The sequence below is a fragment of the Elephantulus edwardii genome, unplaced genomic scaffold (assembly GCF_000299155.1).
Source record: "Elephantulus edwardii isolate Elephantulus edwardi_28Jun2011 unplaced genomic scaffold, EleEdw1.0 scaffold00009, whole genome shotgun sequence".
NCBI classification, from domain to species: Eukaryota; Metazoa; Chordata; class Mammalia; order Macroscelidea; family Macroscelididae; genus Elephantulus; species Elephantulus edwardii.
In genome coordinates this window covers 34797322-34825108 of record NW_006399759.1, presented here as the reverse complement: position 1 = coordinate 34825108, position 27787 = coordinate 34797322, and the positions used below count along the sequence as shown (strand labels likewise).

Here is a 27787-nt window from a genome sequence, read left to right as displayed (position 1 = left end):
TGATGCCTTTGAGCTGTGGTGCTGGAGAAGAGTATTGAGGACTGCTAGGAAAACAAACAGATTCATCCTGGAGAGGGTTAAACCAGGCGGCTCCTTGGAGGCAGGAATTCTGAGGCTCCGTCTAACATACTTTGGACATGTTGTAAGGAGGGACTGGTCCTTGGGGAGGGACCTCATGCTTGGTAGGGTGGACAGACAGCACAGGAGGGGAAGACCCTCTATGAGGTGGATTGATTCAGTGACTGGGGTAATTGGGATGGGTTTATCAGAGGCAGTGCAATTGGCACAGGACAGAGCAGAGTTTAGGGCTGTTGTACATAGGGTCACTATGAGTCGCAGGTGACTCTATGGCATATGACAACAACAACAATTGCTCCTGCGTGCTGAGTCTTATTCCATTATGTGAATGTACTATAACATCTCAATCCATTCAATTGTGATTAAACATCTGGGCTGTTTCCATTTTCTTGCGATGGTGAATAACACTGCTATGAACATTGGCATACAATTCTGTTTATGCCTCAGTTCTAATTTTCTCAGAGTGTATTTCAAGCAGTGAAATAGCTTGGTCATAAGGAATATCTGTGTGTAGTTTTTTGAGGAAATACCAGACTGCCTTCCAGAGTGGTAGTACCATTTTACAATACCACCAACAGTGTTTAAAAGTTCCTATAATACCACATCTTCTCCAACATTTATTTCTTGCTGCCCTGTTAAACTTTGCCACTGTTCCTGGAGTGAGATGGTATCTCAGTGTGGTTTTGATTTGCATCTCTGTTACTGCTAGTGATTTGGAGCATTTCTTCATGTTTTGGTTGGCCATCCGAATGTCATCTATGAAAAGTCTTTCCATGTCTCTTTCCCATTTTGTAACTGGATTCTCATTTTCTTCTGGAGGTCCTGGAGTATTCTCTAAACTTTCATTATGAGACCCTTGGCTGAGATGGTATTGCCTAATATTTGTTCCCAGTCAGTAGGTTTTCTTTTCACTTTCTTGGAAAAAGTTTTTGATGTGCACAGAGATTTAATCTTTAGAAGGTCCCGTTTATCAATTTCATCCTCTTCAGATTGTGCATTTCTGGTTGTTTTTGGCACTCTCTTTATACCATAGACTAGGCCTTCTAAGCTTGATCTCAGTTTGTCTCCTGTGAACTTTATGGTTTTGGACTTTATACCCAGGTTTCTGATCCATCTTGAGTTGATTTTTGTGTATGGTGTGAGATGTGGACCCTGTTTCAACTCTCTGCAGCTAGAAGTCCAATTTTGTGAGCACCATTTGTTAAGGAGAGTTTGTTTTCCAAATTAATAGGTTTTATGTCCTTGTAGAATATCAGTTGACCGTAGATAGCTGGGTCCATTTCTGGGTTCTCAGTACTGTGCTGTTTTGGTTACTGCTGCTTTGTAGTAGGTTTTGAGGTCAAGGAGTGATATGATATGCCTCCCATTCATTTTTGTTTTTCAGAAGTGCTTTGCTTATTCAGGGTTCTTTCCTCCCAAGAAAACTTGACAGTTTCCCTTTCGATCTCCTTAAAAAAGAATTTGATTTGTTTTTTTTTTTAATTGTTTTTAATTTTATTTTATTTTTAGTTGTCTTCGTATGCAGAGAAATTTGGTTTTTCAGTTCCTTCAGCTTGAGAAATGCTGAGCAAGTTGTTCCCTTTTGCTTTTTCTGACTCTAGCTCCTTGCACAGTTTGTTATAATGCTTCGCTTTGTCTTCATGAGCTGTCATGTGAAGTTTTCATTTCAACTCTTAACTTTCTTATTTTTCTTCCTTTCATTTTGGCTTCTCCGCATCCTAGTGCCATATTTGGAGTTTCTTCTGGCATCCATTTTGGTCTTTTCTTCTTCCTCTATTTTTGTAATGACTGCTTTCCCCACAGCTCATCTGGTCTTTTGTTCATTAGTATTCAGTACCTCAAACCTATTTTTCAGATGATTTTTAAATTCAGATTGGATAGATTCAGGGTTGAAACTGAGGAACAGTAGACCTGCCTTACAAGGTTTTCTATACAGAAGGTCAAGGACTGTAGTTTTCAACATGGACTAAAGCTCAAGATCAAGAAGACGAAAGGTTCTCACCACTGGGCCAATTGGCAGTACCATGATAAATTGAGAAGAGATTGAGGTGGTTAACAGTAACAGCTTGCTTGGTTCCATAGTCAGCACTGTTGGCATCAGCAGTCAGGAAATCAAAAGAATAATTGTACTGGGAAAATCTGTCAGGGATCTCTTCGGAGTACTGAGAAGCAACAACGTCAGTCTAGAGTCTAAGGTGTGCCTAATCCAGGCCATGATCTTTGCAGTTACTTGCTGTGCATCACAGAGCTGGACAGTGACTAAGGATGACAGAAGAATAATTGGTGCCTTTGAGTTGTGGTTTTGGAGAAGAGTCTTGAAGGTACCATGGACTGCCCGGGAAACAGATATGTTTTGGAGAGAGTGAAACCAAGTTTCTCCTTTGAGTCTGGGATTTTGAAGCTCTGTCTCACATACTCTGGACCTGCGGCCAGGAGGGACTGGTCCGTGGGGAAGTAAGTACATCATGCTTAGAAGGTGGAGGGACAGTGCAGGAGAGGAAGATCCAGATGAGATGGGTTGATACACTAACTGGGACAGTACAGGTAATTGTGTCAGAGTCATTGTGACTGGCTCAGAATAGGGCAGGCTTCAGAGCTATTGTACATAGGTTCACTATGAGTTGCACATAACAGTAACATACTGTAATCTTATTTACAACAACAGATTACTAGATCTTTCCTCTTGTAGAAATGCTGGTGAGTTTGAATAGCCATTCCAATCTAGATCTCTTAGTTTCCCTTATAATGTTTTTGTTAAGGCTTATTTTCCTTCTTATCTTATTCTGTACTCAGACATCTGTGGAATAAACATACACGATTTCATAATCAGTTCTTTTCAAGTTATGAAATAAAATTCCATCAAATAGGAAACCTCCTTGGAGCAAACAGAAACCCAGAGACTAGATTGGATACCTTTGCTCCCAACTGTTCAAAGGAGATAAGAGTCCTTGGTTCATGTGTTTGCTAACAGTAGTCCAGAGGTCTTTTTTTCTGATGTAATGGAAAGAGGAAGACCTTTCAAGGATGTCCACTTTCTAAATTTTCCATCACTTCATCTCTCCTCCAAGTTCACATTTATAGTATAAATAACTTAATAGCTTTCAAATCTATCTGTAAATGGTAAAAATTTTTAAAGAACAAACATTCTAGTTCAAAGCAGTGACATTATGCTTGAATGACATAGTCTATTTCTTGACTTTTAAATTATGTAAGAATTTTTTAAAATGTGTTAAATTTTATTTTATTATTTTCTGTGTGTGTACTGTAAAATCAGATCTGACTGGTACAGGAGGAGATTGTCCCTCCTGCAGCAGAGCATCTGGTGGATTTGAACCACATACCTCTGGGATTGTGGTACAGCTTCTTGCCATTAGGCCACCAGAGCTCCCTGAATTTTTTTAATTATAAAGACTGCAGCCTTCAATATGGATTGAAGCTTAATATCAAGAAAACAAAGATTCTCACCACTGGGCCAATTGGCAGCATCAGTATGGATGGTGAAGAGATTGAGATAGTTAACAGTTTTCGTTTACTTGGTTCCACAGTCAACACTCTTGGTAACGGCAGCCAGGAAATCAAGAGACGAATTGCATTGGGAAAGTCAGCTGACAGGGACCTTTCAAGAGTACTGAAGAGCAGCGACTTCAGGCTGGAGACAAAGGTGTGCCTGATCCAGGCTATAGTCTTTGCAATTACATGCTATGCATCAGATACACAGTGACTAGGGTAGATAGAAAGAGAATTGATGCATTTGAGGTGTGGTGCTGGAGAAGAGTGTTGAATATACCATGGACTGCTAGTAGAACAAACAGGTTTGTCCTGGAGAGGGCGAAGCCAGAGTGCTCCTTGGAGTCAAGGATTCTGAAGCTTTTTCTGACATAGTTTGGGCATGTTGCAAGGAGGGATTGGTCCTTGGAGAGGGACATCATGTTTGGGAGAGTGGAGGGACAGCACAGGAGAGGAAGACCCCTGATAAGATGGATCGATTCTGTGAGTGGAGTGGTGGGAATGAGTGTGTTTGAGATGGCAAGGTCAGCACAGGATACAATAGCACTTAGGGCTCTTGTACATAGGGTCACTATGAGTTGCAGGCGACTCGCTGGCACACAACAACAACAACAACAACAACATCCAAAGCAGAATGTTAAGCTGGATGATAGTTTTGAGCACCATTTTAGCTCTGATGGCCTAGTGGGTAGGAAGTTGTGTTGCCAATCCGAAAGCTTGTGGTTCGAATCTAAAAGCTGTTCTGGCAAGATCTGGTGGCCTAGTGGCAAGAAGCTGCACTGTAATCCCAGAGGAGAGCGGTTTGAATCCACCAGATGCTCTGTCGGGGAAGGAGGGACAATCTCCTTCTGTACCAGTCAGATCTGATTTGACGGTACACACACACACAAAATAATAAAATAAATGAAATGAAATAATAAAAAAAAGCTGTCCCGTGGAAGAAATATGGGCAGTCTCTTCCCTTGAGATGAGCAGCCTCTGAAAATCTCTTGGAGAGTCATCTATCAGTTGGTTTCAACTTGATGACACAAAGTACCTGTAAATTCCACAGTTAGAGAATATTTTTGTAGTGTTCCTGTGTGTATGTTTCTTGGGAGAAATCCGAAAGGCAACACTTAGGAGATTATGTGTGCTTGTTGTATTTTCTTTACATTTTTCTTTTTTTGCTAGTTACAGAACTTTCTTCAAGACAAAATGATTAGGGAACTTAATATTGGAAGTCATTCAGTGATTAAGTTGAGTAAAGACATAGTGCTTGCCAGTTTGATTTTTTTCTCCATCTGGCTCTGGAGATTTTCTGTTATTAAATTTTTACTGGCCACTGGGAATGCAGAATTATATTGAAACATGCCTTCATAAATGAGATCTTGATTTTCATTTTCTCCTAGTTGTTTTATTTCTTTACTCATAATAGCTTTGCCAGTGTACCAGAATCTTCCTCAATTAAACAAAGAAAACCAAATCGCACACTAACTTCATTGCCGAGGGGCTGATTGTCTCAAGGCAGCCCCAGCTGTTTCTGAGTTGAGCTGTTCTTCCGTGCTGCCATGAATGTAAACTTTGTAGAAGCTGAGTGGAAGGTCGGTCTTTGTTGTGTTGGGTGGGCTCAAACCACCAGTCGTTAGGTTGATAGTCGAGGGCAAATTGTGCCACCCAGGGACCTTCATTTGGAAGGAATGGAAAGAAATTACAAAACTATTGAAAAGAATGTAATTGAAAGCACTGTGTTGAACTTGTCCCCAGACAATGGTCACATGGCAAGAAAGGGTGTGAACGCTGGGCAGATGGTGACTGGGGAGCCTGAGGTGGTGGGAATTTAAAGGAATGTCTTGAGAGAAAAATGTGCATAAATTATCGAATGAGAAATGGATTTGCTTTTTAAATTTACACCCAAACCACAACAAAATGTTAAAAAAACCCTTGTGTTACATATTGTGGAAGTGAGAGAAATATCCATTACCACTATCAGGGAAGGAAACCATTGTTGAGTGCCTTTGAGAATGTGGTTCCGGACTGGCTGCTCATGCTTACGGCACACACCTTCAGCTTGGGCACCTCCATAACCAGGACATCATCCTTTATGGTCCTGACCACCACAGCTATCGTGTTTTCTGAGCCAAGAGGAGATATCTTCTAGATCATCAGAGAAAGGGACGGGGGCAACCACTTGGTGCAGCTCTTCAGCACAGCCTGATTGAAGGTGGTTGTATCTGGCCAGAAACCTGGAGAGTGTGACCAACACAAGGTGGATGTCCTGGCTCTTAGGCTTCTTGTGGGTGGAACTTTCTGTCCTTGTTGTGGCAGATGCCAACTCCCTTGATGGTGTTCCCTGTTAGGGGCCTTTGAGTTTGTTCTCACTGAATATGGTAGAATGAAACCCTGCTTGGTCTTGCACCATCCTCACAATCTTGGCTGCGCCTAAGAAAAAACCCTCAGTTCTCATTTTCTCAGAGTATATTCCAAGCAATGCAATAGCTGGGTCATATAGAATTTCTGTGTTCAGCTTTTTGAGGAAGCACCAAACTGCCTTCCAGAGTGATTGTACCATTTTACAGTCCCACCAACAATGTTTAATAAGAGTTCTTATCTCACCACATACTCTTCAACATTTATTACTTGGTGCTGGCGAAGAGTACTGAATGTACCATGGACTGCCAAAAAAACAAACAGATTCATCTTGGAGAGGATTAAACCAAGCTACCCCTTGGAGGCAAGGATTCTGGGGCTTCGTCTGACATACTTTGGACATGTTGCCAGGAGGGACGGGTCCTTGGAGAGGGACATCATGCTTGGGAGGGTGGAGGGACAGCGCAGGAGAGGAAGGCCCTCTATGAGGTGGATTGATTCAGTGACTGGGATAATTGGGATGGGAGTGTCAGAAACAGTGCGATTGGCACAGGACAGAGCGGAGTTTAGGGCTGTTATACATAGGGTCGCTATGAGTTGCAGGCGACTCAACGGCACATAACAACAACAACAACAACAACACCCTGTTAAACTTTGCCATTGCTACTGGAGTGAGATAATATCTCATTGTGTTTTGATTTGCATCTCTTGTTATTGCCAGTGATTTAGAGCATTTCTTCATGTGTCTATTGGCCATCCAAATATCTTCCTCTGTGAAAAGTCTTTCCATGTCTTTTGCCCATTTTGTAATTGTGTGATCAGTCTTTTTCTTGTGGAGGCCCTGTAGCATTCTATACACTTTTGGTATGATACCCTTGTCTGAAATGGCATTGCCAAATGTTTGTTCTCAGTCTGTAGGTTTTCTTTTCACTCTGTTGGAAAAAGTTTTTAATGCACACAGAGATTTAATCTTTAGAAGGTCCCATTCATCAATTTCATCCTCTCCCGATTGAGTATTTCTGGCTATAAGGCTAGGTCTTCTAAGCTTGATCCCAGTTTGTCTCTGATGCACTTTATGGCTTTGGGCCAGGTCTCTGATCCACCTTGAGTTGATTTTTGTGTATAGTGTGAGATGTGGATCCTGTTCATTGTTCATAGCAGCATTATTCATCATCACAAGAACATGGGAACAGCCCAAATGTCCAACCACAATTGAATGGATTGAGAAATTATGGTACATTCACACAATGCAATACTACTCAGCACGCAGGAGCAATGATTTTGTAAACTACTACCTAACTTGGGAGGGACTGGAGAACATAATGCTGAGTGAACTAACTCAGTCCCATAAGGACAAATATGCTATAAGACCATTGTTCTAGTAGTATGAGGATCCCAGGGGGAAAGTAGAGGGGTGAGACTGGGCAGGGGTGGGGAGTGGGGGTACGAGTGTATGACTGGTAGGGTCACATAATTTGATGGGTGTAAAGAGGGGTGGATCAAGGAAATGGGAAAGATCTGGTGTGAAAAACAATGTGTAAGAACTTTGTAAGTAAGCTAGTATAAAATAAAAAAAAATTATTTAAAAAAAGGAACAAAAGCCTATTCATGTATATCAGAACAAAACGAAAATTAGCTTAAATCTAGGTTAAATTGTTGGTTGATGTTAAGTATAAAGCTATGTCAAAATGATACGTAAACAGCAAAAGTTGAAAAAGCATACAATTCAGGAAAGTAGTTATCTCTAGGGGTAAGAGAGGAATGGGGAACAACACAATATGTCAATGATAATGATGTTCTTTACTTAAAATTAGGTGTTTATTGTCCTGAGTTATTATTCCCTGTGTATTTTGTGAATATTCCTTTGTAGCTATTCAAATTTAACAAAAACCAGTGTAAAAAAGGAAAATGAGTGTTGGAACAAAGTGAAGGTATTCCTGGAGGAAATAAGACCTAAGCTTGGGTTAGAAGGACAGGATGTTTGTTTTTTGAGGACAAGATGCCATGCCAGCTGCTTCTTGAGTCAAAGACACTAAAAGTTTAATTCATCCCAGGACTTAACAGAAGGCCTGTGGAGTCAGTCTCATTCAGGAATAGAGCTTCATTGATAGGTCACTAGTGTTAGGGTGACCAGATGCTCCTGGCTTCCTCTTAGCGTTGGGATAGTGATTCATATCCTGCACTGGAGAATACCTTAACACTGCCCAGCTCTTGTGGAGATTTGCTTTTCTTGAGCCTCCAGTAGGATTTCCAGTTTACCCTGGGTATGTTGTTGCCTGGCATGTCTAAGTAAATGTTGAATGAGAACTGTAGGCAGCTAAAGAGACTCTGCAGCTCAAACCACTAATTTTACGAGATGTTAGGGACTTCCACACTAACCCTGCTGATGCAGGATGGTCAAGTACTTGCCTGCTATTCAGAAGCTGAGTGGTGTGAATTTACCAGCTGCTCTCGGAGAAAGATGTGATAGTCTGGTTCTGTAAAGATTTAGAGTTTTAGAAACCCTACAGGGCAGTTTTTCTCTGTCTTATCGGATCATTGTAGTTCCTGAGCTACTTTGCCCTGTAGAGTCCCCATCTGTCTATGAGTCTGAATCAACTCGATGACCATGAATTTAAGTCATTTCCCTGCTTAAGACTGGAAGAGTCAGCAGAGTGTGACTCAAGTTACCATGTCCTTGCATGTGTTCTGTGTCATGCTGCCTGGAAATGAGCCACTTGCTTGTGGAAACTCTATGAACTTGGAGAAAAGATGAAAGTTTTGTGTTCAAGACTTTTGTTCATAGGATTGCTATGGGTCATCTACGACTCTACGGCACTTAACAACATAGGCACTGGAGGGTCTGTTACGGTTATGACCTAACGGCAGTAAGAATGACTACTAACTCCTTCCATCAAGTGAGTTCGATGGAATTTCATTATTGTAATCTCCCATTATTGCGTGTGATGGTAAAATCTTAAGAAAATATGAAAAAAAATTAGGAAGAAAACAAATGGATCCATGACTCCATTTCCCCAAAATATCCACTATTAACATTATAGTATCTTTCTTTCCAATCTAATATTTTTTTTCTATGCATTAAAAATTACAGTAATGTCATATACTGAGGATGTATGATATTTCACTTGCTATTTTCTCTGCTTTTTGTGATTTTTTTCCATGCTTTTATCACTTAAATATGTCATAGTAAGTACTTGGAGACTATTACAGCTAATGAGTCAACATTAGCAAGAGTAAAGTGTGAAATGTTAATTCTCAAAGTTTAACAGAAATGAGATATTTGGGGTCAGTAATTCTCATTTTTCTTCTTGAAAACCCAAGAAGCTGTTTTCTGAACAGAGAGCAAGGGAATACTACATGATTTAAAATCAGGGAAGGGTTGCATCAGGGCTCTATCTTTTCTCTGTACCTGTTCAGTCTGTGTGCTGAGAAAGTAATTTAAGAAGTTGGACTTTATGAAGAAGAATGTAGCATGAGGATTGGCGGAAGATGCATCAACAACCTATGTTATGTAGATGACATAACCTTGCTGGCTGAAAGTGAGTAGGATCTAAAACAATAGCTGTAGAGGATCAAAGTCACTGGCTGTTTGTATGGATTACACCGCAACATGAAGAAAACAAAAATCCTCACCACTGGACCAATAGGCAACATCATGAAAAATGAAGAAAAATGGAAATGAATTTGTTATTAATTGTTACATATTTTCTTCCCCATCCCCACAAGTCCACCCCAAAATGTACTTCTTGTTCTACATTATTTCCATACTAACACTTTCATCTTCCTTGGATTCATGATCAACACACTTGATAATCAGCAGAATGGAGATAAGAGACAAATAGCATTGGTAATCAGCAGAATGGAGATAAGAGACAAATAGCATTGGGAGTCTGCTGTCATGAATCTTTTCAAAGTCCTGAAGAGTAGTGATGCCACTTTAAAGAGTAAGGTGCACCTGATTAAAGAGACTGCTTTTCCAGTCACCCGCTGTGCATTTGAGAACTGGATAATGAATGAGGATGACAGGAGAAGAATTGATACTTTTGAGTGTAGAGTTGGAAGAGAGTGCTGAATATCCCATGAACTGCCAAAAGAATAAGTTGGAGAAAATGCAACCAGAGTGCTTCTTGGAGGCAAACACGGGGAAGCTTTTTCACCTCACGTATTTTGGGCATGTTGTCTAGAGAGGTTATTCTTTGGAATGGGACATCATGCCTGGAAAGGTGGAGAGTTGGTGAAGGAGAGGAAGACCCTCATTGGAGATGGATTGAACACATTGTCTACGACAGTGGGCTCCACTGTGGTGGGGATGATAAGGATGGTGCAGGATAGGATAGGATTCAGGTCTATGTTCTTAGGGTCTCTGTGAGTCGTAGTCAACTACACTTAACAACAAACAGTGTGCTAGAGAGCCTAGTAACTTAGTGGTAGGGACTTGAGTTGTTAGCCCAGAAGCATATGGATCAAATTCACCAACTGCTTTGCAGGAGGAAAATGGGCACTTACTTCTTGTGTGATTTATTACCTCTGAAAACCTACTGGAGGGTCAAGTGTGAGTTGGTTCTGACTTGATGGCAGTGAATGAGTGGTGAGAGCTCTGTTGGACCTAGGGGTGCTATGAGTTGGAACGACTTGTAGGTACCTATTTATATGAAAAGCCTTGATCAGCAAACACTTCTAAGGTGTTTGTTTTGTGCCAGATGCTGAGGTAACACAAAAAGGTACAGATTTCCAGATGAGCCCTTCTAGTGAAGGGCTGAAGGGACACCTATGAAAATGAAATGTATGTCCAGCTTTTTGGGTTTTTTGTTTGTTTGTTTTTGTTTTTAAGGCCAAGCTCCAGTGGCTCCTTGTTTAGGAATTACTTCCAAAGTGCAGAGCTGATAACATTCTGACTTTCAGCACAAGCCACAAACTAGTTATCTGCAGCTAAGCCTTTCATTTTTGTTTTAAGGTTTACCACAAACTTTTAACAGTGAAAAAAAAAGATGTAGTAACTGGGTCATTCTGACCTAGAACCAACCAAAATGCTTCTAATTACTGCAGCAGACAACAATGATGAATCATGCATAAGTCAGCTGGGTGCCTTTCGGTCATAGGCATTTCGCAGCCAGAGAGACATTTGCTCCGGCATGTTTGTGTCTGTAGGAGGAGAGAGATTTGCAGGTCTACCAGTGATGTGTGTGCTCTTCTGCACCAGCACAACAAGGGAATCTTCAGAGTGCCGGCCTATGCATTGTCAGTGGCACAGACTGTTAACTCATCTTCATTATGATGATACTGGTTTTTAAGAGCTACCCTTTGTTGAATATCCTATGGAGTGCCCAAAGAATTAACAAATCTTTCTTGGAAAATGTGCAGCCACAGTGCTGCCTAGAGGCAAGGATGGTGAGATTTTTGTGTTATATACGTCGGGCATGTTGTCAAGAGGGACCAGTCCTTGTTAAAAGATGACATGCTGGGAAAGGTGGAAGTTCAGAGAAAGAGAAGGCCCACAACAAGCTGGATTGACACAGTGACTGGAACAAAAGGGCTCAGGCATGTTGGAGATTGAGAGGATGATGCAGAATAGGGCACAGTTCAAGTCTGTTGTTCGTCAGGGTTGCTATGAACTGTAGTCAACTTGGTGGCACCTAAACACACTAACAGTCTTTGTTGAGCACCTAGTGCATGCCCCTCACTCGTAGCTGGACTTGGAATTGACTCACAGCTGACCTTCCAGTGAGTTTTCAGAGGCTCCAAATTGCATGGCCGTGTGCTCCTCTCTCCCCAACAGGTAAGCAGCAGGTGAGTTTAATTCTTGACTTCAGATTGAGAGCTCAACTCCCTATCTACTGGATCAGCAGAGCAGGTATTATAAAAGGCACTTGAGGGCTTTTTTTATTATTTAAGCCTGACAACAAACTTAGGGTGTTTGCAATCATTATCCTCCTTTTGCTGAGAAAATAGAGCTTCTCCAGAAGTTGTCACTCAGTGTGCCCAGTATATATGACATGCACCTGGTAAATGTTGAATGAGCAAATGACAACTCAAACTAATGGGAGGAAAAAGCAAGAGCAGTAACAAGTGTGAGGCCAGAGGAGTTGATCCCAAATTTAAGAAAGTTTTTCCTTCCAGTTATTAATAATTTTTGGAATGTATAAGCTTCAAGTTTCAGTAGAGATGGGGGAGAAGAGAGAATTTCAGTCTAGAAAAAGAAAACAAGAATAGCTATGAGATACCATCTCATCCCAGCAAGAATAGGAAAATTTAACAGAACAGCAAACATCAAATGTTGGCAAGGTTGTGGAGAAACTGGAACCCGTGAAAGTGAAAAATGGTGCAACCACTATGGAAGGCTGTATGGCACTTTCTCAGAAAGTTGCAAATAGAAATATCATTTGACCCAGCAATTTCACGACTGGGAGTATACCCTAAAGAAACCGTAACCGCCACCCAAGCTGATATATATGCACACCCATGTTTATTGTGGCTTTGTTCATAATAGCAAACAGCTGGAAACAACCCAAGTGCCCATCAACAAACGAATGGATAGAGAAGCTCTCATATATATATCACACAATGGAATACTATGTTGAATTGAAAAACAAGGAACTCATTAAATATTATACAAAATGGGTGACCCTGGAGGACATTATGCTGAGTGAGATATCTCCGTCACAAAAGGACAAATATTGCATAGTGCCACTGGTAAAAAATGGGACTGACATTGGGGTTGGGGGAAGACTGAGAAATATGGGATAAATAATGTATACTGCATTGAAACAGATGAAGGAGAGAACAGTTTAAAAGAGATATATGCTTAGGTATTATTGTCATGGCAGAAGTCCAAAATGAAGGCTGCATGGTGGAGTGGACTTGTGGGGAGGGATTGTATAACAATGACAGAATTTTACTTTTCAAAGAGTGAATTGCGAGGGAGGGGTGGGCAGGCAGAAAAGTGCAACAATGAATGAATGGAAATCCAAAGTCTCTGTAAACTTTAATTAAAATTAATTAAACAATAAAATAAAAAAAAACCCAAGATGTGCATCAGCAAAGAGGTCAATTTGAGGAGTCCCCCCTCTCTCAAACACACAGCCTATATGCACAAATAATGCAAAACATTAAGGACCAGCTTTTGTGTTGACTATTTTACTACATTATCTTATTTAATCTCAAAACTTCTGTGAAGTAAGCCTTGTTATTTCTATTAATGGCTGAGATATGAGCTCAGAGAGTTAGGTAACCTGCCCAGGTTTGCATAGCTAACCACTGGGTTTGGGGTGGGGGTATGGAGATTGGAAGTGAACCATGCCTATTTCAACAGCTTTTTCAATACATTACTGCTTTACACTAAACAAGAGCCAGGAAGGGATATTTCATTATTTATACTTGCATTTTTTTCTTTGTTGAAGGAAAAACCTAAGCCTTGTTGATAACATAGGTTTCCTTTACTGTAACAAAATCCCTAATTCAAGAAGAGATTCCAACTCAGTACAGGGAGAACCAGAATCAGTACTCTGTTTATTCCAGGGATTAGAGAAATTCCTGGAAATGTACTTCACACTCAGACATACAGACAGTACAGTCAGTTCTACAATAAGGCAGTGTGTGTTCCTAATAGTCATTGCACCGTGTAACGTTTGGGGAACAAAAACCACAGAGCTTAAGAGGAAAATGTCATTTCATTGACATGGCACTCAAAAACTGCATCAGTGACACATTAAGAAAAAGAAGATAGCCTGGGTATATTTACTTGTTCAGTGGTGAGGATTTTTATTTTCTTGATGTTGAAATGTAATGAATATCGAAGGCTGCAGTCTTTGATCTTCTTCAAGTAAGGTTTCAAGTCTTCGCTTTCAGCAGGCAAGGTTGTGTCATCTGCCTAACACAGCCTGAAGGAAAAAAAAATTCCATTTTTTCAGATTGAAAAACCAGGACAAATAAAAGTAATCTAATTTGTTCAATATCTAATATCCTCCAAGATAAAGAACACTGCATTGAAATAGGTGAAAGGAAAGTAAATCTGAGAAGAATGGACATTATTATGTGAATATTATGGGAGAGGAAATGTGAAATATAATTAACAATCTAATACAGGACATTCATTATGGATTGAGAAAGGAAAGAAGGATAAAACTGTATAAATAAGTGAATTGAAAACCAATGTCTTTGTAAACTTTCATTCAAGCCACAATTAAAACAAAACAAAAAACTAACATCTCATAAGTTGTGCAGCCAGAATTCAAACCTATGTAGTGTGGACCTAGAATGTATCCTGTTGAACTACTTTGCTTTATATCTCTTTCTAGACAGATAGATGAGGATTGGGGTGGAGGGTTGAGGGGTCAAGAAGGAGCTGAGAAAAAAAGAGAGAAAAGAAGTCAGGTGGTTTGACAATTAGGTGTTTGCTGACTGAAAGGTGGGCAGTTCCAACCAGCTCAGTGACCCCATGGGATAAAGACCTGGTGACTGACAGACATGAAAAACCTGAAGAATTTCTACTCTTTCTCACGAGGTGAACCAGAAACAACTTGATGGTATCTAACAACAACTAAATACACAGACGTATCAGCATATGTATATATATTTACACATTTATGTATATGACGGCTTTAACACTTTTTAAATTGCTGATTGATATATCAAGAGTATATGCATATCATTGAAAAAATCTAATAAACATCATTTTAGTGGCGGATAGATACTGCAGACTGTTTTAATTATTCCTTATACTGTGAAGTGTCTCCCTATTTCCCCATCAAAGATAGTGCATTGATGAAACCAATCCCTCTTGTGTCAGAATGCGGTGAGTTTCTGCTTTTGAGACCTCTTGCTCTTCTTCTGACCTGCCTTTATCCTCAATGAGTGCTCCCTCCACTAGTTGGTTCAGGACCTTTAATTCTCTGTGATTTGGTTCTCACTCAGGCAGAACTACCAGAGAATGTTGCTCTTGCTATTGCCATTTAGAAGTGAGGAAGGGTGAGTTTCCACCTCCTAGAAAGACACTGCTGGGGAGGGAAGTAACAGGGTATAGGCTCTTTTCTCTGTTACATAGTTGCTGATGCTTTTGGACAGTGTGTTCAGAAATTGCTCACACTCTTATTGATGGTGTACCCCTAGGAATAAATCCAGCTATTTACCTTTTAGAAGGAACTTCTGGTACTAACTTTAGACCATAGGGGGCTGAGCTGCAAACCCAAAGTCTGTGCCTCTCTGGCACTTTTAGTCCATTAGTGTTTCTGCTGGAGAAAAAGAAGCCATCTCCTCCCATGTGATTTATAGCCTTTGAGGCGGAATGGAAGTCAGCTTTGAGTTAGTCATCAGAAGTGAATTTGTGTTTTTGTTGTAAAAGGTAGATCACATTCAAGCCTCTGTTTCCAAGTAATTTTTAAATAAAATTTGTATTGTGATAAATATGTATGTAACACAACATGTGCCATTTCAGATTTTCACATGTACAGTTCAGTGACATTAATCAGGTTCAGCTTGTTCAACCATCACTATGGATTTTCAGACCAGTTCTCTTTGGAGGCAAGTGAAAGGACCATAGCTCAAAGATAAAAATGAAAGCTTGAAGTTCAATATCAGGAAAACAAAGATTTTCACCAGTGGGCCGATTGGCAGCATCATGATAGATGGTGAAGAGATTGAGATTGTTAACAGTTTTAATTTGCTTGGCTCCAGTCAGCACTCTTGGTACCAGCAGCCAGAAATTCAAAAGATGATTGAGTTGGGAAAGTCTGCTGTCAAGGACCTCTCCAAAGTACAGAGCAGAGCAACAGTGTCAGTCTAGAGAGTAGGGTACTGCCTGATCCAAGGCATGGTCCTCAACAAATACTTACTATGCATAAGAAAGCTGGACAATGACTAAGGTTGATGGAAGAATTGATGCCTTTGAGAAGAGTACTGGAGAAGAGTATTGAATTTACTATACCATGAACTGCTAAGGGAACAAACAGGTTCATCCTGGAGAGGATAAAACGAGGCTGCTTTTGGAGGCAAGAATTCTAAAGCTCTGTCTGACATACTTTGGGCATGTTGCAAAAAGAGAGACCAGTCCTTTGAGAAAGGGATGTCATGCTTGGAAGGGTGGAAGGACAGTGCAAGAGAGGAAGACTTTGGATGAGATGGACTGACTCAGTTACTGGAATAAGGTGGTAGATATGTCAGATTTGTTCTGAGCAGGGTTCAGAGCCATTGCACACAGGGTCACTTTGAGTTGCATGCAACTTGATGGCACATAACAGCAGCAACAACAGAAGTAGTTAGTGTAAATTGAATGGGCCTCCCAGTGTTTCCTGTCTTTCAATTATCTTCTTTTTTCTTTTTAAATTAAGATTTCTTCAGGGTCAATTTGAAAGATTTGACTCACAGGAATGTCAAGTAAGCTCCGGATAAGAGGAATTTTTTCTTGAAGATTTCTGTAATGCTGTACAGGATGTAGAGATGGTTTAGAATATACAATTTGTAACGTTCAAGGACTGTCTTTTGTTGGGGTTTGTTTCTTGATATTTGAGGAGCTTGTTATTTTAAGGCATATGTGCTTATTTAAGCCACCCCTGCGGGGGTTTTACTTTAACATTCTTGCTCTAAGTTCCTCTGAAGATTGGGGCTGCCTGGCTGATAACTTCCTGTTGTCAAGCCAGTTTTCTTCTCATGACTCTTTGTTCTCTACAGAAGTGTATGTGGTTCCATTCCAAGTACAAGAACTTTCATGTTGCTTTTAAAAAAAATCAACTTTAACTGCTGGTGGTTAGCCTGACAGATTGGTATGTACCTGCTCAGAGAGCACTCTGACCTAGCAAAGTACTTCAGTGCTAAGAAGACGTAAAATTGTGGTGTTTGCCGTCTGACCCAGCAGGAGTCCTGGGCAGATACAGCTCAACTTGGAAGGTCTACCATTGAATAATTATTATGCTGATTTAAAAAAAAAATTTTAAAGGGTGGGGATGGTATTGTTATAGCTCAGGCACAGACAACAGCTTTGAAATCTTTCTCCCAGCAGGCTGGGTTGGCTGTGCTCCTCCCTGGGCAGGGACTGGGGAGTGTGATGTCAGGCCGACCTGAGCTCAGCGTGGGTAGGTAGTGCTCCTCACACATCCTCCCAGGCTCCATTGCCTGCAGATCAAAGGCACAGCCCCCAGGAGGGAGGCTGGAATCATTGCAAACTTTCGGAAGTTGCTGGATTGTCTGCGCTTGGCTGGTTTATGGGCTGCCTGAAATGAACAGCTTTTTGTAAGGTATGGCACATTTAACAGGCGTGTTTGACTTCGGGAGAAGAGCAACTTGTTGTGGGGCTGGAAAGGTTTATGCTGGTTATTTGCTGGTTGGAAGGCAGCATTGACCTTGAGCTGCATAATAGCAAAGCTTTAGCCTTTATTTAATAAGATGCCAAACCCAACCAGTTGTTATCAGGGTTGATTAAAACTCTTGGCGACCCTGTAGGACAGAGTAGAATTGCTTCATAGAGTTCTCACAGAGTAGAACTGCTTCATAGAGTTCTCAAGACTCTAATCTTTTCAGAAGCTGACTTCTATACCTTTGTCCTGAGGGGTAGCAAGTGGTTATAGAACTCTGAACCTTTCTCCTAACAACTGAAAAGTTTAAATAGTGCACCACCTCCTTCTAATAAGGTGCAGGGAAGCAATACAACAGTGGAAATGCACCTCATTAGCTAATTTCCTTGTTCTCAGTGTTTGATACAATATCTAAAGAGATTGCAAAGAATTTGTTTATGCCCAGGGTGGACATAAAAGTGGGGGTAATTGTTAAGAGAAATGATAATGCTAAGGAGATTGAGAACATTTTCTTTTGGTCCCTGCCTGATTGGCTCTGGAAAATAGTCCCTGGCTTTGTTCCACAGATGCTTTTTCTCCCATCCACTTCACGCTGCAACGAGAGAGGAGAGCTTATTGCTCTGCAGTTCTTCTCTCTGAGAGTTTTAAAGAGATCCGCGGAAGGAATGCTCTCCTGACATTCAGTGAACATATGTCTGAACAGCGACTGTGACTGTGTCTGTGCTGTGGGTGCAGGGACAAGGCAAAGAGAGACAAGTAGATTAGACAGCCGTGGAACCTCTCAGCCTGGTTTTTCGTCCTTAAATAACACCTGTGAAGTTTATGAGTTCCTCCAGGGAAAATCAAGAAAATCTACATCAGAATGCCCTGTTTCCTGCCAGGAGGACCGTCAATGCATTTACGGGATACCATTCTGTCGTTTTAATGCATTTATTGCCATATCATATATTCAGAGCTAGCTACTCCTGTGTTGCTAAGGTGCCACAGTTCTCATTCTTCATATAATGAGGGCTACAATAGGCTGGTGTCCATTGAAGAATGTGCCTGAAAATGCAGCCTTGAGAGAACATGGGGCTTTATTTGTTTTTTCAGCTTTTGACTCCCAAGTAATTCATACTTGTGTGCTTACAGAACAATTTGTACAGTTGGAAGTTTATCAGAGAGAGATTGGAGGAGGAGGAAATTGGTCACTCTCAGACCAGATCAGGGTGGGAGTTTGGGGAATTCTGGTAACACTTTGGGAGTCGAGCTGTGGCCATTTATGTCTAAGTGAGGACCTGCAAGGTGAGTGAGAATCTTGGGGAAGGCCCTCTGTCAGAAGGAGATAGCATCTTGGGATGGAGGATCTGAGCACTCGAGAGATGTTTTGGGGAAAGATTCAGAATGGAAGTAGAGAAGCAAAAAGGGAGGGGAAACCAGATACTGCCGGGCAGGAAGGTTTTCTCTCGTATGGACCTCTGTCTTTGACTCCAAAGCGTAGTCTCTTCTCTGCCATGGTCACTTCTTGAGGGGAAGATGAGGAAGGAGAGAACAGAGAAGCTGAAGCCAAGATAAGTGTGTCTCAGCCTTAATGAGGGTCATACATGAGAGGGGCTCATGGGGCGTTGAGCAGATGAATGGGAAGCAATAGGAGTGAAGATCTGGACCTCAGATTCTTATGCTGAGCTCCACATCATTACTGCTATTTTATTTTCTATATTGCAGTGGTAATGCCAACAACTTACTATGCCTTACTTAAGTTAAAAGTCAAGACTCTTTCTTCTCCTGTATCCTCCCCACTTATCCTCTTTTATTCTAATCCCTCTCAAATGTAGTCAGACCTGCTTAAAATCGCTTAACGGCGCTATCGGGCTGGCTCTAAATTCTTTCTTAAGACATGGGAAGCTCCCCATGTGTGCCCCGTTCCTTTGCCACCCTCTGCTTCCTGACGTACGCCTTCTCCTCCAACCAGGTGGAACACTCATGCAGTAGGTTTCACTCCTGGTCAAGCCTGGGTGTGTTGTACACTTTCTGCCCAGAATAGTCCTTCTCCTTTCTGGCTAGCAGCTTATGCTCATTTACAGCTTAGCTTGTCCATGAGCCCTTCAGAGATTGGCTCGAGAGAGACCTTTCCCTGCAGTCTCTGTGCCCTTAGAAGGTACTTTCTTTCATCTTCTGTCTTTGTCTGTATCTACTAAGGCAGTTGGCAGATCTGTCTTGAAGAAGTTCAGGCAGAGTGCTCCCTAGAAACTAGATTGATGAGATTTCATCTTACATACTTTGAGCATGTTCTCAAGAGGGGCCAGTTCATGGAGAAGGACATCAGACTTGGAAAAGTAGAGGGTGAGTGTAATAGGGAAAGACCCTCAATGAAATAAATCAACACACTGGTATTAGCAGGGGGCTTGGCAAAGATTGTGAGGATGGCACAGGAACAGGCAGCAGCTTCATTCTGTTTTATGTTGGGTTGCTGTGAGTTAGAGTACACTCCAAGTCACCTAACAGCAATAACAAGACTACTAGAGGGGCATCTGCTTCCTAAACAACACACCTCTGGAAATTCTATGAACTTTGGTAAATGACAATAGTTATAGAAAGACTTCAGGCCTTTTGTTCATAGGGTCGCTATGAGTCATCCTCAACTTGATGGCAATCACTACAACCACCACCAAAACTAAGAAAAGCCCAAACTCACACTTTCTGGTTGATTGCAATGCATGGTTACTGCTCCATTAGGTTTTTGGGGTTGTAAAATTTTAAGGGGGCGGGGATTGCCCATCTTTTTCCCTGGGAGCAGCTGGTGGAGTCCAGTTTTTTGTTAGCAGCTTAATGTATAACGCATGCCACCAAGTCTCAAGTCACTACGTCTGTAAGTTTCTATTACATTGCTTATCTGTACTTCCTACAGAGCAGCAAAGTTCTTCCGGGCAGGGATTATGCCTGTTTGACCTCCATCCTTAGTTCTTAGTACCACGAGTAATGATGAAACACTTCTATGGTATATCTCTTCCTGTGCAGTTTACAGACTTGGAAAATCCCCTGGAGGGTTGGCTATGAGTTTTTTTTGAAATGAGGTGATAAGTTTTCCAATGTAATGCTGTTTAAATGTTTGTCTTTGCTTATAGAACAACCATTCTTCTGGAAGGGGAGAAGTCAGTGTTTCATATACAAGAGATGTAATTGTTGACCAGAAAAGTTGGTTGATCAAAAGTTATTGATTGTGGGCTGGGGGGAGACTTGGACTTAAGTATGAGCTTGGACCCTGAGACCCCGAAGGCCTCCAGCTGATCTTCTCTTAGAGCCTAAGATGGCCTTCCTGATGATAAACAGGGTCTCCAGCAGGCTGGGATCATGAGTGATGAGAGCCATGGCCTTTCCTTGCTGGATCAGCCCTACTAGGTTCCATGTAAGACAGACAGATGAGGGATGTTAGAGAGGTGATGGAGACTGGTTGCTGTATCCCACAGCTCAAACCCGAGGGGAGGCAGTAGACACAGACACTGCCCTGTGGTCTCAGTCTGAATAAAATAGAGCCCAGCAGAGGTGTCAGCAAAGAACTATTGGAGTGAGAATGACAGAAGAGTGGTGTTTAATTTTGACCTAAGTATAAGCTTAAGGAAGGTTAGGCAGAGACCAAGGGGTCCTATGAGCAGCAGTTTGTCCACAAGAGAGGCTCCTGCAAACCCACATTTATTTAGTCAGAAGAAGAAGAAAAGCAGTTGAATTCAGAAAATACCTGAGATAGAGGGATACTAGCTAACAAGTCTCCTGGAATTATAAAAGTGAGGACATCCTGATAGCCTCAAGGCCTAAATTAAAACCTCAAATTTGTTTATTTGATGCTTTAAATTAGGAAACAGAATACTTTCAGACAAGGCTTGAACTCCATTTCTTGACAACCCTCAGCACTCCTCTCCAGGACTCACTTTCTGGAGTGGCCCACAGTGCACTGGGTACCATGCTGAAGAGGAGACCTGCTTAACTCCTGCCGTCTAGGAGCTTCACAATTAGTTAGGGATGTGTGTGAGGGAGGCGAGGCAAGCATATGGAAATGTCTACTTGGTAGATACATTTCAGTTGGTATATTCCTAAGGAAGCCAGAGTTTTAATATTTTGCACATGGACGTAGGAGGCCTAGACTTGTAATGTTAAGTGTTGGGCTGCAAACTAAAATGTTGGTGGTTTGGAACTACCAGTCAGAGAAAAATGAGGCTGTCTGCTCCTATAAGGATTTACAGCCTTTGAAGCCTATAGTACAATTCTGCTCTGTCCTATTTTGTTGTTAGGAGCTGTTGAGTACAACTCAGCAACCTATGAACAACAGTTCTGAACCTGTTCTATCCTGTGCTATCCTCACAGTCTCTGATACCCTCAAGCCTATTGTGACAGTCAAGCCTCTGAGTTGAAGGATCTTCTTCTCCTTTGCTATCCATCCATCTTCCAAAGCATGATGTCCCTCTCCAAGGAATAACCATTCCTAGCAATATGCCCAAAGTATGTGAGACAAAGCTTCATTATTTTTGCCTCCAAGGGGCATTCTGGCCACACCTTCTCCACCACTTATCTGTTTGTTCTTTTGGCAATCCATAGGCTGTACAGCACTTTCCTCCAGTACCACAGGCATCAGTTCTTCTTCTGTCATTTTCAGTCATTTTCCAGCCTTCAGGTGCATACCAAAGACCATCACTTGAGTAAGGTGCCCCTCAGTCCTCAGACTAACATCATTACTCCTTAATAATTTGGAGAGCTCCCTGACTGCAGACTATATAGAACACTCTTACTCTTTTCCTTGGAGAGGAACATTATGCTTGGAAAAGATGGAGGGTCAGCAAAATAGAGGAAGTCCCTCAGTAATACAGATTGACTCAGTGACTGCAGAAATGGGCTCAAGTGTGTCAGAGATGGTGAGGACGGCCCTGGATAGGACAGGGTTCAGATCTGTTGTTTATAGGGTTCCTGGGAATCATACTCTCCTACTGTAAGTCCACATTGACTCAACAACTCTCGTTCACTCCCTAGTTTACTCTCTTGTGCAATCTTTCTCACTGCCTTCAAGTTGGAAGTGACTCATAGCTGACCCTCCAGTGAGTTTTTGATGTTGTAAGTCATACGAGAGGAGATTGCTCTTCTTTCTCCCCTAGAGCTGCTGGAGGGCTCTAATTGCTAGAGAGGCATGGCCTACAGACTATGCCACGAGCTCCATTCGACCTGACAGCAGTGGTGAAAAAACCTACAGTGAAATGGCTGTATCATTTTGTTCTCACTACATTGATTATGCAGAGGCGTTTGAATGTGTGGATCATAACAAACTGTGGCTGACTCTGAGAAGAATGGGAATCCCAGAACATTTAATTGTGCTAATGCGAAACCTATACTTGAACTAAGAGGCAGTCGTCAGAACAGAGCAAGGAAACACTTCATGGTTCAAAACTGGGAGGGGCGTACGCCAGGGATGTCTTGTCTCTATACTTTTTCAACCTGTATGCAGAACAGATTATCCTTGAGGCTGGGCTCTATGAGGAGAAGTGTGGCGTCAGGATTGGTGGAAGATCTGTCAACAATCTGTGTTATGCAGATGACACAACCCTGCTTGCTGAAACTGAGGAGGACCTGAAGCACTTGCTGCAGAGGGTCAAGGACTGCAGGCTTCAATATGGATTGAGGCTCAATGTCAAGAAGACAAAGATTCTCGTCACTGGACCAATTGGCAGCATCAGGATGGATGGTGAAGAGATTGAGATTGTACACAGCTTTAGTTTGCTGGGCTCCACTGTCAACACTCTTAGCACCAGCATAAAAGACATATTGCGATGAGAAAGTCTGCTGTTAGGGACCTCTCTAAAGTACTGAAGAGCAACGTTGTCTTTCTGGAGACTAAGGTGCATCTGATACAGGCCATGGTCTTTGCAATCACTTGTTATGCATCAGAGAGTTGGACAATGACTAGGGAGGATAGAAGGAGCTTTGGTGCTAGAGAAGAGTATTGAGGGTACCATGGACTGCTAAGAAAACAAACAGATTCATCCTGGAGGGGGTTAAACGGGGCTGCTCCTTGGAGGCAAGGATTCTGAGGCTTCGTCCGACATACTTTGGTCATGTTGTAAGGAAGGCCGGTCCTTGGAGGACATCATGCTTGGGAGGGTGGAGGGACAACGCCAGAGAGGAAGGCCCTCTAGGAGGTGGATTGATTCGGTGACTGGGGTGATCGGGATGGGTGTGTTGGAGACAATGAGATTGGCACAGGACAGAGCAGAGTTTAGGGCTGTTGTACATAGGGTCACTGAGTCGCAAGCGACTCCATGGCACTTAACAGCAACAACAACAATAACAGGAAGTTTTGAGGGTTCAGAGAGGTTAGATAGCTTGCCTAAATTCTCACATCTTGAAAGTAGCAGTGCTGGGAGGTCTGCCCTTGCTAATCTTCTTCCAAAGCACATGTCTTTTTACCTTTATAGCAGGCTTTTGTGAAAATTTTGCAACATTCAAGTTTGAAAAAAGCAAAAACAAACCCCAAACCTTTGAGGTTGGTAAAGTCTTATGTTTCAGAGAAGTTAATGATCTCTTAACTGGAAGGGAGGAGTGCTGGTGGTACAGTGGTTAAATGTTCAGCCTAAATGTTGATAGGTCATATCCTCCAGCTGCTCCATACGACAAAGATGAGGTAGTGTCTTTACAGTCTTGCAGACCATCTGGGGGAGTTCTCCTCTGTCCTGTCGGGCTGCTAGAAGTCAGAATTGCCTTGACAGCGATATGTTTATGTTTTGGTTTTATTTTAAGGACACCCTTCCTATGAATCCTGATGTTTTTATCTAGTTAACTTGTCTTGGCTGAGAACTGAAGAGTATGCTCTTGACACAAGGTGCACCTCAGTTGTTATATGTTGGAAGACTGAGCCAGTGATGTCCTGCAGACACTGAAGGTTCTGGAGAACACAGTGCTGATGATTATCCACGAATGAGGTGAAGACCCAGCACTTTGGGAAGAAGAGAGCTGGCTCTGGCAGCAAAATAGGTGGTGGCTTTGTTTTTCTGAGCATGTGCACCTGGGAGTACACAGACTTAAATGTTATTTTAGGAAGTGAGTGCTGGCCCATCTTGGGACCTAATAACTGCTGTTGACAGATTGGAGCTCTGGGTAAAGATAGACAGAGGTGCCTCGTTGCTTGATTGATAAAAGGTAAAGTGAAAGAAGCTCTGAAAGGGAACTTTTTTTCCCACTTTTTCCATTTCTGAGAAATAGTTCTGCATCCTAGAGTTCAGTTGGACACTCAACTCTTCAAGTTCCCCAGTGAGAATTCGGTGAAACCTTTAAGATAAAATTGGACTTTCTTCTGCCTCATGTGCAAACCTTTTGTTATCTAATTCTTTAAAGGGGGGTGTGGTGTGTGGAGAGAGAAAGAGATCAGAAGAAAGAAAATGGAAAAGTCACTTCAGGGAGAGGGAAGAGTGAGAATATTTTTGTTTGAATTGGCTGGAGTTGCAATCTCCTGCTTTAATCTCCCGAGAAGAACCCTGGTGCGCTAATGGATCAGATTAGATGCTGTCCAGGCCTGGAAGCTGACGCCTGGCTGACCCAGGATCCTTGCTGGGAATGCCTGTTTGTTTTGCTGCCTCTTCAGACAGCAGCAAGCCTGGTCACTTTCCTTGGTTCCCCAGAGGGGCTCAGGGCACATTCTTAGAATGCCCCCAATCTTCTCTGTCTGATTAGAATGTGTTTTTTTTAAAAGTGAGGTCTTTTCATTTTCTTGTCATAGCCCTTCTTTCTCTTCCAACACCACTGAGAATGAACTGAAGATGGTCTTTTACAAATCCAAAAGTTTTAGCCTGGCTGAACCAGTAAACTTAGTTTTAAATTGCAGCTTCAGTAGACTCTCATTTCTGGAGTTACCTCCCTTGTTAGTGAAGATTTCTTATGCTAATGGCCATTATTTGGAAATCCTTAAGTTGTCCAAAATATGTCACTTTGGACAAGTCATTTACTCTTGCTCTGCTTGTTTCCTAATATGTAAAGGGAGGTTTGTACTTGCTGCATTCCAATGTTTTAAGATTGTGCTGAGGATGATTGTAATTACAAATGTAAGCAGAGGGGGAAAGTATTTGCATAAAATGACCCTAAATAAATTGTAGCTGTTGATTTGCTTATTAGAGTCTTTTTGGGATTTGTCTTGCTAAAGAAAAGAATAAAGATGTGATGACAATGTTGTTGTTACTATGTGCCGTCAAGTCACCTGTGATTCATAGCGACCCTATGTACAACAGTTCCGAAGCCTGCCCTGTCCTGAGCCAATCTCATTGACTCCAATACACCTACCCCCATTACCCTAGTTACTGTGTCAGTCTATCTCAGCTGGGGTCTTCCTCTCCTGTGTATTCCTCCTCCCTTCCGAGCATGATGTCCTTCTTCAAGGATCGATCCCTCCTGGCCACATGCCCGAAGTATGTGAGACGGAACTTCAAGATTCTAGCCTCTAAGGAGAAAGTTGGTCTCACCTGCTCCAAGACAGACCTATTTATTTTCTTAAATCTCAGACTTAGTCTCTTTTTCTGTAAAATTTATATATTTTGACATGGGGTAGTTGAGAGAAGAAAATTTTGTCACATAATGGATGCTAAACAGATACTGGTTTTCTTATTCTTTTGAACTACGGTTATTAAGAGAAAAATATTTGGCATAGTGGATCTAAAGAAATACTAGTTTTCTTGTACTTTCTCAGAACACACACTCGGGTCTTGTCTCTATATTGATCTCTAACTTTCTCTCTCTATACTGTTTCTGCAAAGAAATACACAGGGTTACCCATCACTGTATTATACATGCACATGCATACAGAGATGACTAAGGAAGCAAATATGTAGGTGTCTGTGTACTTGCTTATGGATTTATAAATTACATACACAGACTACAGTATATATTATATATTACAAAATGTACTGAAAAATTATTTTAGATAAAACTATTAGTTAAGAAGATATAAACAAGTTTTGGTAGTTCTAGGGGTTTTTTTTGTTTGTTTTTCCATGTGTGTGCGTGCTTTGGATACAATGATTTAATGTGTAAGTTTCAGGTACATTACAAACTCAGTCACCATGTTGTGTGAGGATAAGTAGAACCTTCTCTGAACAATTGGAGGATTTTGTTGACTCCTCAATATTTTAAGAGAAAGTGGTGGTGATGGTGTTAAGTGCCGTCAAGTCAAGTTGAGTAAGACTCATAGTGACCCTGTGAATAAAAGATGTGAACCCTGTTCTATAACTATCATAATTTTTCCAATGTTCATAGAGTTCCCAAAGGCCTGTTGTTTAAGAAGTGGATACCAATCCTGCATCCAAGCCTGTTTTAATCTGGGAGCTCTCCCCAACCCTATCCACCATGGATAACCATTATGGCATTTGGCATACCACTGGCACAAGCATTCAGTATCACAGCAACCCCAGATTGTCTCAGTACAACAAACTGACAGACAAGTGCTGTACCTCTTAGAACAATATTCTTCCCAAAAACAATTAATAGCAGGCCAAAGGCCTAGGCCTGAGGGCCCAACCAACTTTTAAATACAGAGGCCTCCCCACCTGATTGACTTAAAGAAGCCACTTTCAACCCATAGCTGGTTGTTGACTAAATCCAGGCAACCAATCAGCTTACATATGATTGTTAACTAGAAAGAAGGTAGCCAGGGGAATCTCTGAGTTTTGTTACCTGTCTATGCATGCCTCATTTCCTCAGTCTAACTTTCTGGCTCTCTCCTATATAAGCTTGTTCGGAGGAATGTGCTTGCTTTTTGTAAAATTGGAAAGTATTATACTACTTCTTGATTCCTTTGAGTTGTAGTGTTGGAAAAGAGTCCTGAGTATGCCAAGAACTGTCAAGAGAACAAATATTTATGTCTTGGAGAGAGTACAGCCAGGGTGCTCCTTGGAGGCAAGGATGCTGAACCTCTCTCATACATACTTTGGTCATGCTGTCATATCTGTTCTTTCTGTAGCTCATGGTGATATCCATCATGGTTCTCCAAGAGCACAACTCAAATTCATCAGTTCTTCTCATGTCGTTCTTATTCATTGCTCAACTCTCAGATGCATAGCAGGTGATTGGAAAGACAGTAGCTTGAATCAGGCACATCTTGGTCTTTAAATAGATACTGTTGCTCTTCAGGATTTTCAGAGATCCCCCTGACAGCAGACATTCCCAGTGCTGTATGTCTCCCAGTCTCTTGACTTCTAGTAACAAGGATGTTGACTGTGGATCCATCATCTTTTGATGTTGTTGTTGTTGTTGTTATGTGCCGTCAAGCCGTTTGCGACTCATTGCGACTCATAGCGACCCTATGTACAACAGCCCTAAACCCTGCTCTATCCTGTGCCAATCTCATTGCCCCCGACACAACCATCCCAAGTACCACAGTCACTGAATCAATCCACCTCATAGAGGGTCTTCCCCTCCTGCGCTGTCCCTCCACTCTGCCCAGCTTGATGTCCCTCTCTAAAGACCTGTCTCTCCTTATAACATGTCCAAAGTATGTCAGGCGAAGCCCCAGAATCCTTGCCTCCAAGGAGCAGCCTGGTTTGACCCTCTCTAGGATGAATCTATTTGTTTTC

The 27787-nt window shown here is 41.7% G+C and overlaps 1 protein-coding gene across 1 annotated transcript in view; it reads left to right on the top strand.

The window, feature by feature from the left end:
- The window catches only part of LOC102854600 (eukaryotic translation initiation factor 1A, Y-chromosomal-like), a 13577-nt gene extending 5078 nt beyond the window's left edge, over positions 1-8499 (top strand). Inside the window, exon 3 of the mRNA XM_006880729.1 lies at positions 8476-8499. Within this exon, the coding sequence (XP_006880791.1) occupies positions 8476-8499 (24 nt within the window). The remainder of the gene's footprint in view (positions 1-8475) is intronic.
- Positions 8500-27787: the final 19288 nt, after the last annotated feature.